Consider the following 17,322-nt stretch of genomic DNA (forward strand, 5'->3'; position numbering starts at 1 on the left):
TACATTTAATTAAATGATCAAAGAAGTTATTTCCACATACGCTAGCTAAGGATTGCCATCGGAAAATTATAATCAGCGGAAAATTGCCTACAATTATATTTCATTTTTAGGTATTCATCTACCGATTTGCTCCATATACAGATGAGTATAACCCATTTAAGGATCCGTTAATAGTTTTCCCGTCTGAAGAGGGGGAATCAATAAAAAAATACCTCCCAATTTCCCAAATAGTACCCTAGGCCCAAAGGATTTTTGTAGGATAACTCCGGGACCTGATTGTAGTCAACAAGCAGATTAAAAACCCTTACTACTGCTTCAAGAACCATAAATAACCCCTCCTAATTTGGGAAAAACTTTTTTTAGATCTATGTTCAACGGTTTTTCTATTTTTTCTAAAATGCTGAGCATATATATGTTTTATTGGACCCAGTCCTTCGACAAGTTAAATTTTCAGGCCTTCACTTTGTGCCACCTTAAGGTGTGATATATTTATTTGCAAATGGTAAAACTATATAGACCAGTAGGTATACCTATTTAGTATAATTACAGGCTATATTCCTAGAAAGGTCTACATAACATCAGAAATAGACTCAAAAACTTTATTTTTTAGACAAAATGATTTTAACCCACAATTTATATACGGTTTCTATTCATAAATGTTATTATTTTCTCCAACAAAGTGAAGAATGCACAAAATAGTCGAAAATCTTCAAAATATGCCAAATTCAAATGTATTTAAAACTTTATTTACAGATTTGTTGGAATTTATTGAACAACCCTTTTTCTCTTTATAGAGTATTTTCATTAAATTCATAAATTGTATCATAATTGAAGGAAACTCCATTTCAGGGGCTCAAAGTAAATATTTATAGTAGGTGAAATGGCCATGTTTATAATAAATCTTAATGGAACTTCATAAAATGCCTTTAAGAATGAAATAAGGCATAAGATTTGCATTGAATATTATTTTGTCAATGATACACAGTGCTCCGCAAATCCTTCTGGAATTTCTAAATTTATACATTTTTTTAATTGATGAGAAAGGGACGAGAAAAATAAGATCATTCTAGAGAAAAATACTTTATTCTTTCCATGGTAATAGTTAATGTATTGTCTACAAAATAAGGTTGTATTATGATGTAATAACATATTTATAATACATTTTAGGGATAGATATGTAGGTAAATAATAAAACTGGGCTATGGTTATTTCCTGGTCACATATTGACATCCAATATTTCACTATTTTCTTTAAAATTAATTGAAAAAATAAGATTTTCATTGTTATCAGACTAGGATGTGTAGGCCCTTAAAATGGGCGACCTCAACAATACTCACGTCAAATAAAAACGCTCCAGGGTATTTTTAATATATAAAAATTAACAATATGTGAAAATCGTTTGGGGCGTCCGCAGGATTATTTATTTCAAAAAAATTAAAATATTTTGAAAAAAAACTAAAAAAATACAAAGTTATTCACAAAAAAAATATTCAAATAGTAAATTTTTGGAATAAAATTTATAAAATAAAATCTCAAACATTAAATTCTAATTTCAAATACTTTGCTGATTTCCTACAACCCCTCCAGCCCATCCCCTACGGACGCTCCTGATCCCAGGACAGTATCTTGAAAATGTATTAATTGCTATTGAGAAAATGGACTCCAAAACGCTCTTTGAATCTCCTTGATGATCAAACATTTCTCATTACATGAAAAATACAAAAATGGTGTCTTACCAGTTATTTGATGTTTGTTTGTTGCTTGAAGAGAGGTTTTTTAGCACACACAAAACAATCAGAGATTCACAAGTACAACTCAATCACATCTTTGGTCATTTTTTATCCTTCTTTTTTTGTAATTATTTAAATGCAAACTCACATTAAAAGCACTTTAACATTATTTGTTATTTTATTTATCTCTACCACAAGTTTATACTTCTAATAGATGTGTATAAATATCTCTAACTAACAGCGCGCCATATTGTGTGCGGTTCGTACGCACAGATTAAACATTAGGAAGAAAAAAATGACGTCAGGATTTCGCTAGAAATAACCATGACATCATTTATGTTTTGTTTTATATAGTTTTTAAATCATTATTTTATTTTTCTATCACTATCTTATTAAAATATTAGTGGAAAAAAGCAAGTTCTTTGTGTGAATATGTACCTATGCATGTAGAGATAAGTACTTAACGTCACGTCATTAATTGAAGGGTAAACAAGTGGATTTGACTACAAGGGATTGTTGTATCTTTATAGTAGATCAAAAGTTTCCGATTTTTTAAATACATTTTTTTTCTTTTAATAGGGTGTGAAAATGTAACATACATAGTAGAGTTTTATAGAGTACATGGGCGTCCACAGGACCATACTTATTATATTTTTTTTAAGGGGGAAGGGGGACAAATCTTGGTTTTTGGATATTTTTGAAAAAAAAAAATACAAAAATTAAATATTTTTGAAAAAAATTTCAAAAATTCATATTTATTCACAAGAAATTTCAAAAACAAATTAAAATATTATATTTTTGTTCAAACCAATAACCCCCCTCCCTTAAAAAATATTTATATGATCCTATAAAACTTTCCACAAAAAATTTAAATTTTATTGAAAAAAAGTTCAAAAACTAAATTTCAAACATTGAAATTTTGGGGGAAAAAACTCAAATATTAAATTTTTGTAAAAAAATTTCAAAAATCCACAGCTATTTACAAAAACTTAATTTTTTGGAGAAAAATTTATAAAATTGAAAGAATTAAATTTCTTAGAAATTTCGACGTGGCTACAGCCCCTCCAGCTCACCACCTGCGGACGCCCCTGTATAATTATCTTAAAATCATCTTTGTATAGATTAAAGTACTTCAAAATATTCCAGCAATTAACTTGGTTTGGAGAGATCACGCTATATGTGACCCCCCATGCCACAATGAAACACCTAATAAATAAATAAAAACTTTGTTAGTTGTTAAACTAATATTCGGAGCTATAAATAAATGGCTGCTAATTATGACATAATTATGGAGTAAGTATAATATTGTATACGTTTCCCTGGACGTCATACTTTTTCTTTCTATCTCGAAATTGGAGACAGGAACGGCAGATAGTTGAAATTCAATTACTGCAACCTTTTAGTACCAGAAGAAATAAAATTTCATTAAGTAAGCACCTCGACTTTTTTGTATATACCATTAGCCATTACAGTATAAACGTAAAAGGTATCATGTAGAGGAACTTCTATGTAATCAAATCCATTAATTCCTGAACCAGAAAATTACTATAACCATACATAAATTACTATAGACTTATTCAAGCAATTGTGATCAATTTATTCTGCTTCAATAATATATTCTTCGCTTGGCGAAGTTATTTCCTCGTAATCAAAAGGTTGTAATAATTGAATTTCAGTTATTCGCTGTCGCTGTGTCCAATTAGAAAGAAGAATTGAAAGAGAAAGTACAACGTGCGTTCAAACTATTTATTGTCGATAGACTATCCATATATATGGAAAATGTTGACATTACATCGTTACCTTTATTGTAGATCGCAGTGATGGCAAAACTATGACACGCGTGTCACAAGTTGGCTTCAGGGGTATATGTAGAGTGTGGGCTGGAGGGGCTTAATCCCCCTTCCCCTAAATAAAAAATTTTGCTTTGTAAAATTTTTATAGCAAAACAGGTCAAGTTTTCCATTACTCAAAAAATGGGGATTTGTTAAAATTCCTGCAAAGGTTACTCAAAAATTTGTCGAAAGAAGTATTTTCTCTCTGTTAAATAACCCCTTCACAAAATGAAACCCTACGGACGCCCTGGACTGAATAGAGAAAACGTTCGTGAACGATTTGTGGAATGTTTATACGAGATAATGATCTTTTTAAATATGAAAAATACTAACAGCTTTGATTAATAATCATTCATAAAAAAAACTGATAGTTGGCCAATTAGTTATTACTTCTTAACTTTTGTATAGTTAATTATCTATTTATTAGTAGGGATGTTTAAAGCTTGGCTCGACTTGTTTTGAGAATCAAATCAAACTTCTAAGCACGTACGCAATTTTTTGACCCCCCCCCCCTGTTCACATTTTGTACATATAATTTAGATACGTATTTTGTTATAGCTTGTGTTCCAAACTTCTCGTCCCTCCTTACCTACCTTACCTTATACTTACTTTGTATAAATCACCTTAAGGAATAAAAGAATACATTAAAGAAATAACGAAAAAGTCCTTGATAATATTTTAGCAAGGGACACCTCCAAGCTACATAAAGAAAGTAATTCATTACTTTAAATTAAAGCATCCATCCAATCTTTGCATTTTACATTGACAATAATCAATGTTTTTTCTTATAAATGTAAAACCCCTTCGGAGCGGGTATAATATCTAATAAATTTGTATTCTTATGAATTTAGAAAAAAAAAAAAATTATAAACTTCAACTAACATAAAACTATTTGTCTAGATTAGAAGTCTGTTTTTTATTTTTGTCAAGAATTGCCAAATCCAAATTCCCCAAGAAAATTGAAAAAATCTATTTTGCACTAATTCTGCAAGAAAAAGTATTTTATAGCATTTATTAGCATTATAAAGAGGAACAAAAATCTATAAACACAAAAGTTATGGAGAATAATATGATCAAAAAATATCTTCGATACTGGTTCATTTTTGCATATAGTGCAAAAATTAAATAATGGAATGTTTCGTACATAGAAAATAATATACTGTTGTATGTTTGGGATTAAAATTTTATGTTCAAAATGCATCGTCTTGTTTTATTTCTTTTGAAGAATTGACGTTTGATGAAAAAAAGAGAGAACTTATTTACTTGAACTCTAAGACTGCGTAAGTTCTTTCCCCGGTCGTTCCTAGATAAGGAAATATACTTTATGTATATGTTTTTCAAGATAGATTCATATAAATATGATAATGTTTATTAATACTTAATCAGTACAACAACTCCATCTGACCAATAAAAGTAACATTTAAAAAAATGTAAATGATTTCTAGTTGTAGTCATAATTTTGAAATTGAACAAATTTATTTATTCGAAACTGTACCTTTCGTTAAAAATGTATGCATTTGTGTCAAAATCAGCAAAAAGGTTATATTCATTGCTGAAAAGTTTTAACATTCACAAATTTTTAAAAACATATTTATTAAATTTGTCACTTTTCTAAAAAAAAAAAAGAAATTGCCAAAAGCAAAATCCCGTCCCTATAAAACTACTAGTCATGGCGATGAACAAATCTGCTGGTTCAATGTTAAAATTTAATTATATGCAATGATAAATTGCAATCACTGTTAATTTTGTCTTGTTTTCGTCAGATTTCTTTTATAGAATTTCGTACAGTCTTCGTCCAATTTAGTTTCGTATTTATATAAAAATATTATTGACAAATACATTTTGCCTCGTCATAGCTGATTAAATTAACACTGAATAGCACTTAATTATAAAATACATCCTAATATGTCGTTGAGGTAAAATATATTTGTGAGTCAGAATTTGAGTCTTATTTAATTCTGAATCTCTTAACTTCAAGCTCGAATCGTATTTTTATAAGATTATAGTACTACAAGTCCTCAGTTCCTTAAAGTTTCAGAATGTATAGTTCATTAAAAATAATTGAGAACTTGGTCAAAATCCCAAAATATTTTATTAATTATGATGTAGTTTGATTCTTCTTCAATACTAAGTGGAAGCTTGAAACCTATACACTTTTACTATATATATTTGATAGGTTTTGTGAGAAGATAACAGAACAGTCTGTAATTGCATAGGTAGCTGTGTATCTCAAGCACCAGTTACTCTTTGGATTTTTAAATCAGACGAGAAATGTCATCGCAGCGAGATTCGAGGCTTAAGGCATCAACTCTTCTTCGTGTGGGTTACACTCCAACAAAAGTACTTAGGCTTACGGGAATTACTTGTAAGACCATCTACAATGTTAAAAGAGGCTAGACCACAACAAAACCATAGAGAGGAAGGAGGCCTCCTGAAAAAAAAAAACATCATTAATATAGATTCCCTCAAGGACGCCCATGATTTGGTTCCTGGAGGGTTACAGGCTCATGGGAGCCTTGTATATCGACATTTTCAAGACCAATCTGCTCCTCTAGGTCGAAGCAAAGTTCCCCGAAGGCAACGTTGTCTTACAGCAAGATGGGGCCACCGCTCACACTCCGAAAATTACTCTGACCTTCTTAGCTAACAACATCACTTTCTGGGACAGTCCGGATGTAAATCCCTCTACTTTTCTGTCTGAGTTCACATCGGGAGGAGGTTCTGTAGAATATGTAACCCAAGCTTTGAACCCCTTAGGACCTATGTCAACGAGGATTGAACTACCATGGACCCAAACTTCATTTGCAATACTTGCAACTCTATTCGCAAGAAGCTTGTCACCATCTATGAACCCAATGGCGGTCAAATAGAATGAATCAATTTGACATTGCCTATGTATCAGAAAATGATTATTAAAGATTTCTGTTACAGTTATAATTAAGAAATGAGAGGGTGTTTTCTTTTTTCAAGGGAATGAGTTTCAGGTTTCCACCTGGTATATAATAATCAAGTACATTTTTGAATAACTTTTCAAGTTAATTTACTTTTTATTTGGTTGGTTTAATTTTGAGTATTTAAATGAAAAACATGCAAAAAGTCGATTCGTAAAATACATACATATTGTTATATAGTAATGTAGGAGTATTTTCACTCAGATATTTCTTGTTTTACATCATAACCTATAAAAAGATTATTCAGGGATTCCTCATTCTCTTTTTGACTAAATACACCTTATTTGTTAAAATCGGTCCAAAAAAAAAAAAAAAAAAAAAAGACTGCAGTTCTATCAGTAAAGATGAAAATCCTGTGTATAATTCGTATGTTAAAAAAAAAGAAACCAGAAAATCAACATGGTAACCCTGACAATTTGAAAAATGTTTTAGAAGAGATCAGATACAGTCAGCTGTGACAGGGGAGGAGGGGGAGAAGGAAATAAACTAGGATATAGCAAGAATTACTTCGATGTCGATCCCCAAATCTGCTCTGAGTACAATAAGGATTTACAATTCTAACTCTGCAACCAATCTTCCAGGTGTCTCTCCGTCTTTTATGAGCACACACAAACGTTCAATCTGGTTTTTAATCAAGGTTAGTAGAAATACAAGGTTATGTCAGTATGTTACCTGGCTTGCCATAATTTTCAATTTGATGTACCGTAAGGTAGACGGATTTTGACATGATAGATTATAAAAACGGTATATTAACAGCATATAATACTAGAAATTATAAGATTAAAACTGAGAGTATATACTCATTGACGTCACTATGAAAAAGTGTGGTGAAAATCAAACATCAGTCGGAAAAGCGTGATGGCATAATCTTGTATTTCTAATTAGGAAAGGAAGTTCACTTCTCAGGAATGTAGTAATAATGACAACTGCTAAGGAAAAGAAAATGCATTCTTTAGATTACTAATTCAAAAAAAAAAAAAAAATCAACAGAGCTGAAAGGAAAATAAACTAAATTTATATTTATTTCAAAGAGCGATCCGTGCTTATAGGCATTCTATGGTAATTACAACAGCTAAAATAATGTAGATACTATTTCAACCTTGAAGTTTTTTCATAATCTTGTTTTAAAGAGACGATATACCTTAAGTTTAAAATGGTAGATCTGCACCTATCATTCATTCTTTTCTGTGTTTTTCTTTCTTGTATTCTAGCTAAGGGTGAAGAAATTAAAAGATATCTAGGACCGTAGGACTGAAAGATCAACTAATCGGTCCTTAGGACTGATGAATGGTACTAAAAGACAGAACCGATTATAAGAAAAGACTAATCCAGGAAAGGAAGGTAAATAAGACTGATTAGGCTTGGAGAAATGATTTGTTTTGGACCCGGTTAGGGTATAATTAAACTAATATTATCCATAAAGATCTCAGAATCGAATCGGCTTCGGGTACCCGAACTCTTACGGATCATAGAAAAGATCCGAGGGATTTTCCGGATCTTAAAAAGTTCATGGTATTGCATAATACTTAATCAAAGTTTAAAAATAAATGATTTATATCGAACGTACATTCTATTTATGTTGATTAGTGATTGAAGTGACATCTATATAAGGAATTGCATCGTGTGATTATTCCACATGGTATTACTTCATGTACAACACAAAAATATACCCTGTATTTGGTTGTTGTTTTTTTCTTTTCCTCTAATCATTGTTCTTAACATTGATTGGTCGGATACGAATTAGTTCTTATTATGTTGTAAACAGTTATGAATTATTATTAAATAATAACTCCATAGTTGGAAGAATTGGCCACTGATTTAGGACCTTTTTATGTTGTTGTTTTTTTGTTTTGTTTTTTGGAGGAGAAGTTGCAAGATACAATAAATAACATTGGTTTATTGATTGTTTAGCATCAGTGATCCGTAAAAATGTAAGCTTAATCCTGATTCTACTTTATTTAGCTCCAAACTTCGGATAAAATGCTAATAAAATTAGAGACGAGTATCCGTCTAATTTTGGTGGTGGTATCCGAAATTTACAAGAATATTTACACCCAAAGATCCGACCCGGATCCAAGAAAATGTGGATTCGTCCTATCTTTATTGGAATGTAGTCCTCGGACTGATCCAACTCTATTAAATGGACAAACTAATATAAAATAAAGTATATAATTACATTGTCGAGTGCAAATGTACAATGTAATTACAATTGATAGTTATTCCATAATTATGGAATAACTACGTCAAATCACAGAATGAATAATAATTATTTTTATAATAAAATATATCCATCACTAGATGGATCAACGTATTCTTCTACAATTAATTTATTATTATTGCGTGAAGGAAGGACTCTTACAGCATCCTGAAAAGGAGCACTTGAACACTATTGCTATTTTTTTTATTTTACCCTCTTAATACATTAGTCACTCTTGACTAGTATTGAAGAGAGGGTCACTTAAAACGATGTCCGCCAGGCTTCAACGCATCATTAAAATGGCCAAGTCCACGTTTTCTTCTCGAAAGGGTCAAATTACCAAATTGGATGATCAACTTATTAAGGCTTTAAACGCTGTCACTCTCGAAGATATTTTAACGGATCCTCAAGCAGTTTTTCATTTGATTAAGGGACTTCCCCTCTACTATGTGGATTTGTATGAGGATAAAAATGTTTCCATCGGAGTATTCCTTCTGAATAAATCTGGAAAGATCCCACTTCATGACCATCCACGCATGACGGGAGTAATTAAATGTATTGAAGGAAGTATAAAGGTATCGTCTTACACTTCTGTAGAACAAGCAAAGGAGGATGGGATTACTTTAGCGACACCTCATGGTGATGTGATTATGTCCGTGTCCACAGACCCAAAAATGCTCACACCCACTTCGCAAAATATTCATGAGGTACACAATGCTTCTGCCTCATCCCCAGCTGCTTTTTTAGACTTACTCTCTCCGCCTTACAACATGCCAAATACTCCAGTCTTTTCACCTCGAGATGAAGTTCGAAACTGCAATTACTACGAAGTGGTTAAGAGCGGTGACCAAGCGTCTTCCGAAGGAGTTGTCAAATTGAAAATGGTAGAGAAGCCAGAGCAGTTCATTGCCGAATCTCTTCAAAATTCTTGAGACTTTTAAGTACTGTTGTAGTACAATTATTTATCTATGGATAGATAACTTTTTAAATATTATTCATATTCATTTAATTAGAGTCAAACTCTATGACTAATATCATTTGTTCTAAAACGACGAGGACATCTCAGTCACTCACTTCTTCGATATCTTAAATACCATTTTTTATTATTGATAGAATAAACGTTTATCTGTCCTCAACAATATGTGACTACTTTTTTTTATTTATAATCCCTCAAATCGAGATGAACACATTACATTATATTTATTCAAGATTTTGAAATCTGCTTCCTTTGAAAACCTGTGCAGAGCCGGTCAGCTTAATCAAAAAAGTTGAGTAAAGACTGGCGTTCAACAGGATTGATACACCACAAGGTATATATTGATATATTTGACTAACTGGATTATATAAAAATCTACATGAAAGTTGTATCTCTCAAACTTCTTCTTTAAAAGAAAAGAAAATAAGTTATGAACTCCGAAATAAAGGGGCTAAATATTTGAAAAATCGGTAATAGATACAGGCTGGACAACTGTTACTCTTAACAGGTAAAAAAAACTGCTAAGCTTTTTTGAAGAAACAAAAACCATTTTGTGGAAGAGACTAAATTTGAATGAATTTTATTCAAAAAAAAAAAAAGGCAAATTGGTAACATTTATAAATTTTTTAACTAAAGGAAATTATATTTATTGAAACAACTTTTTAATAGTTGGGCACTCTACAAAAATATCATCTTCCCATATTTTACAGCTTTTATGTAGTTAAATAATGAATAATAAAGCCGGCTGGGGGGTCAATCTTAAAGTAACCTCTCAGTCAAAAAACTTTAATTGCATAAAGATTACTCGAGAATATCAGTGATTCTCAAACCCCTAACATTCTGCATGACCCTAGAAAATATCAGAATGTTCAAAAGTAAATGCAAATTTTTGAATGCCCTCTTTTATCACAGACATATTTTTCAGATGAGATGACCTACTCCTCCTCCCTCTAGTACTCAAGCTTTCGCGTACCAGAGTTTGAGAATCACTGATAAATATTTTAAAATAAAGATTTACAATTTTCATTCAAAAAAAATAGTTGCAAGGAGAAATTAGGATTATTCGACGGAAATCCCGAGCTCCTCTAACTTAATGTTTTCAATTTGAGATCAGCTTGCAGAATGTTAATCAAAAGTTCCCATTTGATGCACAAAGCAACTATATTTGAAGCATACGGAGTCTTCAACATAAATGACTTAACACATTTTTTGGAATTAATAAAACGTCAAATGCGATTGGAATTGCCAAATATATTCTTAAATGTTATAAAAATTTATTTGATAATCTTTAAAATATGATTATACTGTTCAAAACTGTGCCAAAAAAAAAGAAGGATAAGTGACATAGTGGAAAATATGGCACAATTATTTTAAGCTGACGTAGGTTAGTAGAAAACAATATATTTTATCAACCCTTTAAGAGAACCCTGATATATAACAAAGAGGGATCTGGTCGGTTTTATTTTTGGTTCTGTCTCTCTGATTTTAGAAAAGAAAACAGTAAAGAAGTTACGAGCCTTCATTTCATTCTCTTCTATTATCCTTTCAGGGGCGTCCGCAAGGGTTGGGCCTGAGGGGCTGTAGCTCCCCCCCCCCAATTAAGGGATTTTTTGCTTTGTACTAAAAGATTTAATATTCGAAATTTAATTTAATTTTTCAAATTTTTTTCAGACAAAATTTAATTTTCTGTGAATAACCATAGATTTTTTACCAAATAATTTAAAATATAAATTTATTTTACAAAAAAATTAATTTGAAATATATTTTTTGTGTAAACAGTTTTGGGCTTTAGAAATTTTTTTCCGAAAAAATGTATTCTTTTGTGAAAAGCAGTGGATTTTTGAAACTTTTATTCAAAAATTTTAATTTTTTATAAACAGTTGTGGATTTTTGAAATTTTTTGTGAACAGCTTTGGATTTTTGAATTTTTTTATACTAAATTAAATTTTTTATGAATAACTGAGGATTTTTTAATTTTTTGGGGGAAAAAAATTATTTTTTAACCAAGCCCTCCTCAAAATATAACTAATCCATAACTAAAAAAATTATACTTAAGGAAATAAATTATAGACTCATATCTTTATTTAAAGACTTCCACCTATATTTTGATTTTAAAGTTAATTATAATTATGTTTATCATTTCCTATGGACGTCCATTTAAAAAAAAAAAAGAATTATTTTCAAATTTATATTATAAAAATTTTCCCGTGTTTTAAGAACAAAAAAAATATCTTAATCCGAAATAGCAAGTATATTCGAAAAGTATTAAAGTGAAGGTATTGAAACATTTTTTGAGGCTAAATTGCTTACATAGCCACTAAATACATGGATTACTCGACATATGAATAAACTATTCAGTTTAAAAATCACCCAACCTCTCTATTATTTTATCATTTAGATGAAACATGAATTTACCTATTGTTAAGTAATATATAAAAAAAACCGGCGTTAAGAGAGGTTCTTTTCAAATACAAGCGATTTATGAGGAACTACGAAGAAACTGACGATATAATAACTATGTCATTATTGGTGGAGATGTAATAATGGATCCTACATCCATACCCAATAATAAAAGAGATAAGGGATTTGAAGTTAGAAATGAATGGAATAGAAGGAAATTCTAAATAAAAAATTAGTTCTTTGTTCCACCAAATTGAATCTTACTTGATTATTGGTTTTGGAGCACCCTTTCAAATTTCACCCCCATAAAATATTTCACCTTTACACAACTCCATGATTAATTATTTAAATAACAAATGGGGGGTTTCAATGGCAGATGAGAAAAGACTCCGTGTTCATGAAAAATCCTTATAGCCCCCCAGAACTGATGCTTCAATACATTTAAATTAACGGAAACAAAAAGTTGTACCCAATTTTTATCTTTGAGTTTCAGAAACTTTAATTTGATTGATTTTTTTCCGTTCATATTTTTTAAAACATATATTGCCCCAAAAAACATATAATAAATTGGAATTAAACTATTAGACTTTTATAGCCAACAGTATTGGCTACATTTAAGTATTTCTAAGATGTATTCTGGGCTCAATGTGAGTCTAAAAAATTAAAAATTCTTTTGGCAAATTTTGTATGGTAAATTATATTACAGGATTATTGATGTAGATCAAAAAATCTCCCGATATACTTGGTTTTATTTTTGGTTAAAAAGATAAAAATTTACATTATAATATATAAATACATACATATCTTTATGTGTTTTATATAGGCGTCGATAAATAGATACTTATAATTGTTAAAAATATATCTTTATGAAGCATAATGAACAATAACCAAATCCTTAAAAAGGTGCAATTGGCAAAGAAATACGGAATACCTAATGAAATATATCAAGTGTATTAAATTAATTTACATTTTACTACTATTTAGTAGCATATCCAGCATGAAAATGTTTTTATTTATATTATTTAGAAAGAAAAATGGACGGCCGATGCTACACATAAATGATATTTTCTTCTATTCTAGCCATGTTATCATTCTTTTTGCATGTGGTGTGTCTGAATACTATTCCTTTTCTTTTGTTATTTATTTACTTCTCTCTGCGTATGTACTAATAGCTAGTCTGCACGTGGGCTCATTCCGTCATTACGATTAAGTGTTGTAAACATGGCTCTTCAGGAGAAGATCCTCAATCGTAAGCTCAAGAAAAAACAGACGCAGCATAAGAAGACCCTTGATAAAGAAAAAGGTAAGTAACAACTAATATATATATGAAATGAGAACGTTGTTTTTTCATCTTTTGTTCGATTTCTAGACTTGAAAGAAAATGGAGTTCTCGAGGAAGTTCCGGTTGAGTCTAAGGGTTGTAAGTATCTAATGATAATTTTATATATGAATATGGGTGTGTATATCGTTTTTTTCTTGCATTAGGTAACACACCTAAAAAGAGTAAAAACAAGAAGAAACGTCCTCGAGACAAAGATGAAGAATTGGAATCTCATGACGAAGCCTCCAATAAAAGTATCACGTTATCTCAACTAATTAAAAGCTTTAATATTTATTATTTTCGTCTCATTACTCATTTCAGAAATGAAGAATAAAGATGATGATGAGGACGAGGACGATAATGAAGAAGATGAACATACTACTACAGAGAAGGACTCTCAACTTCTTCCTGGAAGCAAATTGGGAGCCGTTGGTATCCTCTCCGATAAGTCATTTACCTCCTTGAAAGAACACATTTGCGATAACACGTTAAATGGCATCCAGGACATGGGATTTTCTCAAATGACAGAGATTCAAGCGCAAACCATTCCACATCTTCTTGAAGGACGAGATCTTGTCGGAGCAGCAAAGACAGGCTCTGGAAAAACACTTTCTTTTCTCATTCCTGCTGTTGAATTAATATACAAATTGAAGTTCATGCCACGTAATGGAACTGGGGTTATCATAATCTCACCCACTCGGGAGTTGAGTATGCAGACATTTGGTGTGTTGAGAGAACTGTTGAAATATCATTGTCATACCTATGGATTGGTCATGGGGGGTGCGAATAGGAATACAGAGGCTCAAAAATTAAATAAAGGTAGTGTTTCTCTTGTGTGGTTTTGAAATAAATGTTACTTTTTTTTGTTACTAATTAAGGTATCAATATTGTTGTTGCTACACCCGGACGTTTGTTGGATCATCTTCGAAATACAAAGGATTTTCTCTATAAAAATCTTCAATGTCTTATTATTGACGAGGCTGACCGAATTCTCGATGTTGGTTTTGAAGAAGAAATGAAAAAAATCATTCAGTTATTACCAAGTAGGCTTGGATACATATAATAATTAATTGATATTAATTAATTTCTTTTATTCTTCGTAGAAAAGAGACAAACGATGCTCTTTAGTGCTACAACCACGAAAAAAACAGAGGATCTAGTGAAGTTAGCACTCAAAAAGGAGCCTATTTATATCGGAATAGATAGTGCGAACGATAATGGCGCCGCTACAGTTTCTGGTCTTGAGCAAGGATACGTTATTTGCCCCTCTGAAAAGCGACTCTTACTTTTGTTCACATTTTTAAAGAAGAATCGCAAGAAGAAGGTCATGGTATTCTTTTCATCCTGCATGTCTGTCAAATACCATCATGAATTGTTCAACTATATCGATCTTCCAGTTCAGTCTATTCACGTAAGACTTACACACATTACTTTAATCATTTTATTCTCTAAATTAACTTTTATATTTCAGGGGAAACAAAAGCAAACAAAGCGAACCACTACCTTCTTTCAATTTTGCAATGCGGATTCTGGTATTTTGCTCTGCACGGACGTTGCTGCGAGAGGATTAGACATTCCTGATGTGGATTGGATTGTACAATATGATCCAACTGATGATCCCAAAGAATATATTCATCGAGTGGGGCGAACTGCAAGAGGGGGAAGGTGGCAAAGGTCACGCACTTCTTATTCTCAGACCTGAAGAAGTGGGATTTTTGCGATATCTACGACAAGCGAACGTACCTCTAAATGAGTTCGAATTTAGTTGGAGTAAAGTCTCGGACATTCAACCTCAAGTACGTATAAATTATAAGTTGACATATGTTGTTCGACTCCTCTCATACAAATAGAAAATGTTTTGCTTCATAGAATAATTATTTAAAATATTTATATTTTTCTACTCATGTCCTGATATTCAAAATGGACAAAATATTAGCCTTGGGAATTTAATTTATCTTTATATTGACATTTTTATTCATATTCACTCGTAGTTACGAAATTTATAATGTTCTTAAAACATATTCGAAGGATTACTAGTACTAAGTCTTTATTGTTGGGGTTTGTTGGACAACTATTCACGTGTATATTTCAATGGTTTTTATAATTGTCTTTATTTTTAGTTGGAAAAACTGATTAGCAAAAACTACTTTTTAAACGCAAGTGCGAAGGAAGCTTTCAAAGGATATGTTCGAGCCTATGAGTCTCACTCCCTTAAGCAGATCTTCAACGTACAAACTTTAGATTTAAAAGCCGTCGGAAAAAGTTTTGGTTTTGTTAGTCCTCCTCATATCGATATTGGTGTATACTCTAGTAAACATGCCAGACCACGTAAGATCCAGAAGAATAAAGACTTTGAAAAGGTTAAAATTTTCAAGCAAGGAAAGAAAAAAGGAAACTCGATTAACGTTTCAAGATAAATCTTTGTATTATGTAAAATACAGTTGTAATTAGAAATTTTTTATTTGAATAAATTCGTTATTTTTCATCATTTGAAGAATTATTTGCAAACATGATTAGCTCTATATACTTATACCGTAAGAAAAGTTCTACATAAGCATAAAGTAATATGGTCAATAATAATTTATCTTTGCCAAATTTATCGTCTAATCATTTTACGTTTAAGTGCTTCTATTAAGATATTTAAGCATATCCCTCACTTTTGTCAGACATGACGTTCATATAAATATCCGTTAGGGAGGTGTTTTTTTCGGGTGACTTGCGTGTGCATTTCATCCCTTGCGGGAGCAATATGGCAAAATGCCAAACCTTTTAAAGTTGCCGCATTTTTTATCATATCTATTTTTTCAAAGTCACAGTTCAATTCAAAAGTTTGACGACCAATGTCTGTGAGTACTAATAGTGGTATGAGGAGACCACCCCCTCCTTCGTCACGTCCACCTCCTCCTCCAACAGCTGGAGAGGAAGGATGTGCTGATATTTCATCATCAGACTATAGAGAAAGGCTCAGAAGCAAATCTCGTGCAAGACATTCTAGTGGTAGAAAATCTTCAGATGCAGAGCCTGAACTTAAAAAAAAGATCAATGATTCCATAGATACCTTATCCCCCGTTACACCCCACGATTCAAGGAAATCATCACTCATCAAAGAAGTCGTGGAAGAAAAAAAGCCACCACGCAATAAAGTAAAACTTCTACAACCTCCAGATGGTCTAACACTTATGGATTTAGATAATGATTTGCTTAAACGACGTTTCAAACATAGAGCAGAAAAATATTATTCCCCAGTCGTCTTACTGACTGATGGACTCTATACAACCTCTTCAGCCAAGTATTCCTTAGTAGAAGACAAGGCTCCAGAAATTGGTCTCGTAGTTCACATCAATATTCCAAAAGAAAATGATCCTGATAAAAATCTAAGTCCATTTGAGCGGCTTGACTACGACCTAAACCAAAAAGATCTGAACGTTGAGCAAATCTGTGACAAAATTTACAAAACAAGTATTAAGAAAACTGACTCTCGAAAAGCAACCCTGATTCGTTATGATTCAAAAACATCCGAGGATATTGTAGCGACTATAAGTGGAACATATCTTGTGAAACATTGTGATTCTACTGTTCAAGAGACTTACTCTATACTTAAATCCAAGCTTTTATCATCGGATAGAAAGAAAAAAATGAACACCGACGTGTATTTGAAACTCGTAGAAATCTATGATTCTAAAAGGGAGAAAATACGTTTGTCAGGCAAGAAAAATGTGGAATTTATGCAAGAGGTCATCAAAAAAAACCTCGTTTCCTTATCTCTTAATTGGATACCTTTATTTATTATACTACTTGTCATTACGGTATACTTTAGGGGAATCTTTAAAATGGTTTACTCCTTTGTTTTTTAGGTGTTAGTCAATTCATGTTCATTATAAAAGTATAATAATGCATTTGATTAAATAATGTTTA

General features: G+C 31.5%; 2 protein-coding genes and 1 long non-coding RNA gene across 3 annotated transcripts in view; 2 read left to right on the plus strand and 1 right to left on the minus strand.

The window, feature by feature from the left end:
• The window catches only part of LOC139906402 (uncharacterized), a 106,942-nt gene extending 104,978 nt beyond the window's left edge, over positions 1-1,964 (minus strand). The window contains exon 1 of the long non-coding RNA XR_011781896.1: positions 1,737-1,964. This is a non-coding gene — a long non-coding RNA (uncharacterized lncRNA). The remainder of the gene's footprint in view (positions 1-1,736) is intronic.
• A 6,346-nt stretch (positions 1,965-8,310) lies between these two features.
• Positions 8,311-9,849, plus strand: LOC121123889 (2-aminoethanethiol dioxygenase). The gene has a single exon (XM_040718949.2). It carries the CDS (start codon positions 8,980-8,982, stop codon positions 9,640-9,642), a length of 663 nt encoding a protein of 220 aa, XP_040574883.1. The 5' UTR covers positions 8,311-8,979; the 3' UTR covers positions 9,643-9,849.
• Positions 9,850-13,228: 3,379 nt separating this feature from the next.
• Positions 13,229-15,892, plus strand: LOC121123888 (uncharacterized). Its single transcript, XM_040718947.2, is given in 9 exon segments — positions 13,229-13,389; positions 13,456-13,506; positions 13,572-13,661; positions 13,729-14,226; positions 14,286-14,450; positions 14,511-14,818; positions 14,879-15,064; positions 15,066-15,203; positions 15,528-15,892. Coding segments are annotated over 9 exon segments (1,815 nt in total). The 5' UTR covers positions 13,229-13,307; the 3' UTR covers positions 15,825-15,892.
• Positions 15,893-17,322: the final 1,430 nt, after the last annotated feature.

The sequence above is a fragment of the Lepeophtheirus salmonis genome, chromosome 9 (assembly GCF_016086655.4).
Source record: "Lepeophtheirus salmonis chromosome 9, UVic_Lsal_1.4, whole genome shotgun sequence".
NCBI lineage: Eukaryota > Metazoa > Arthropoda > Copepoda > Siphonostomatoida > Caligidae > Lepeophtheirus > Lepeophtheirus salmonis.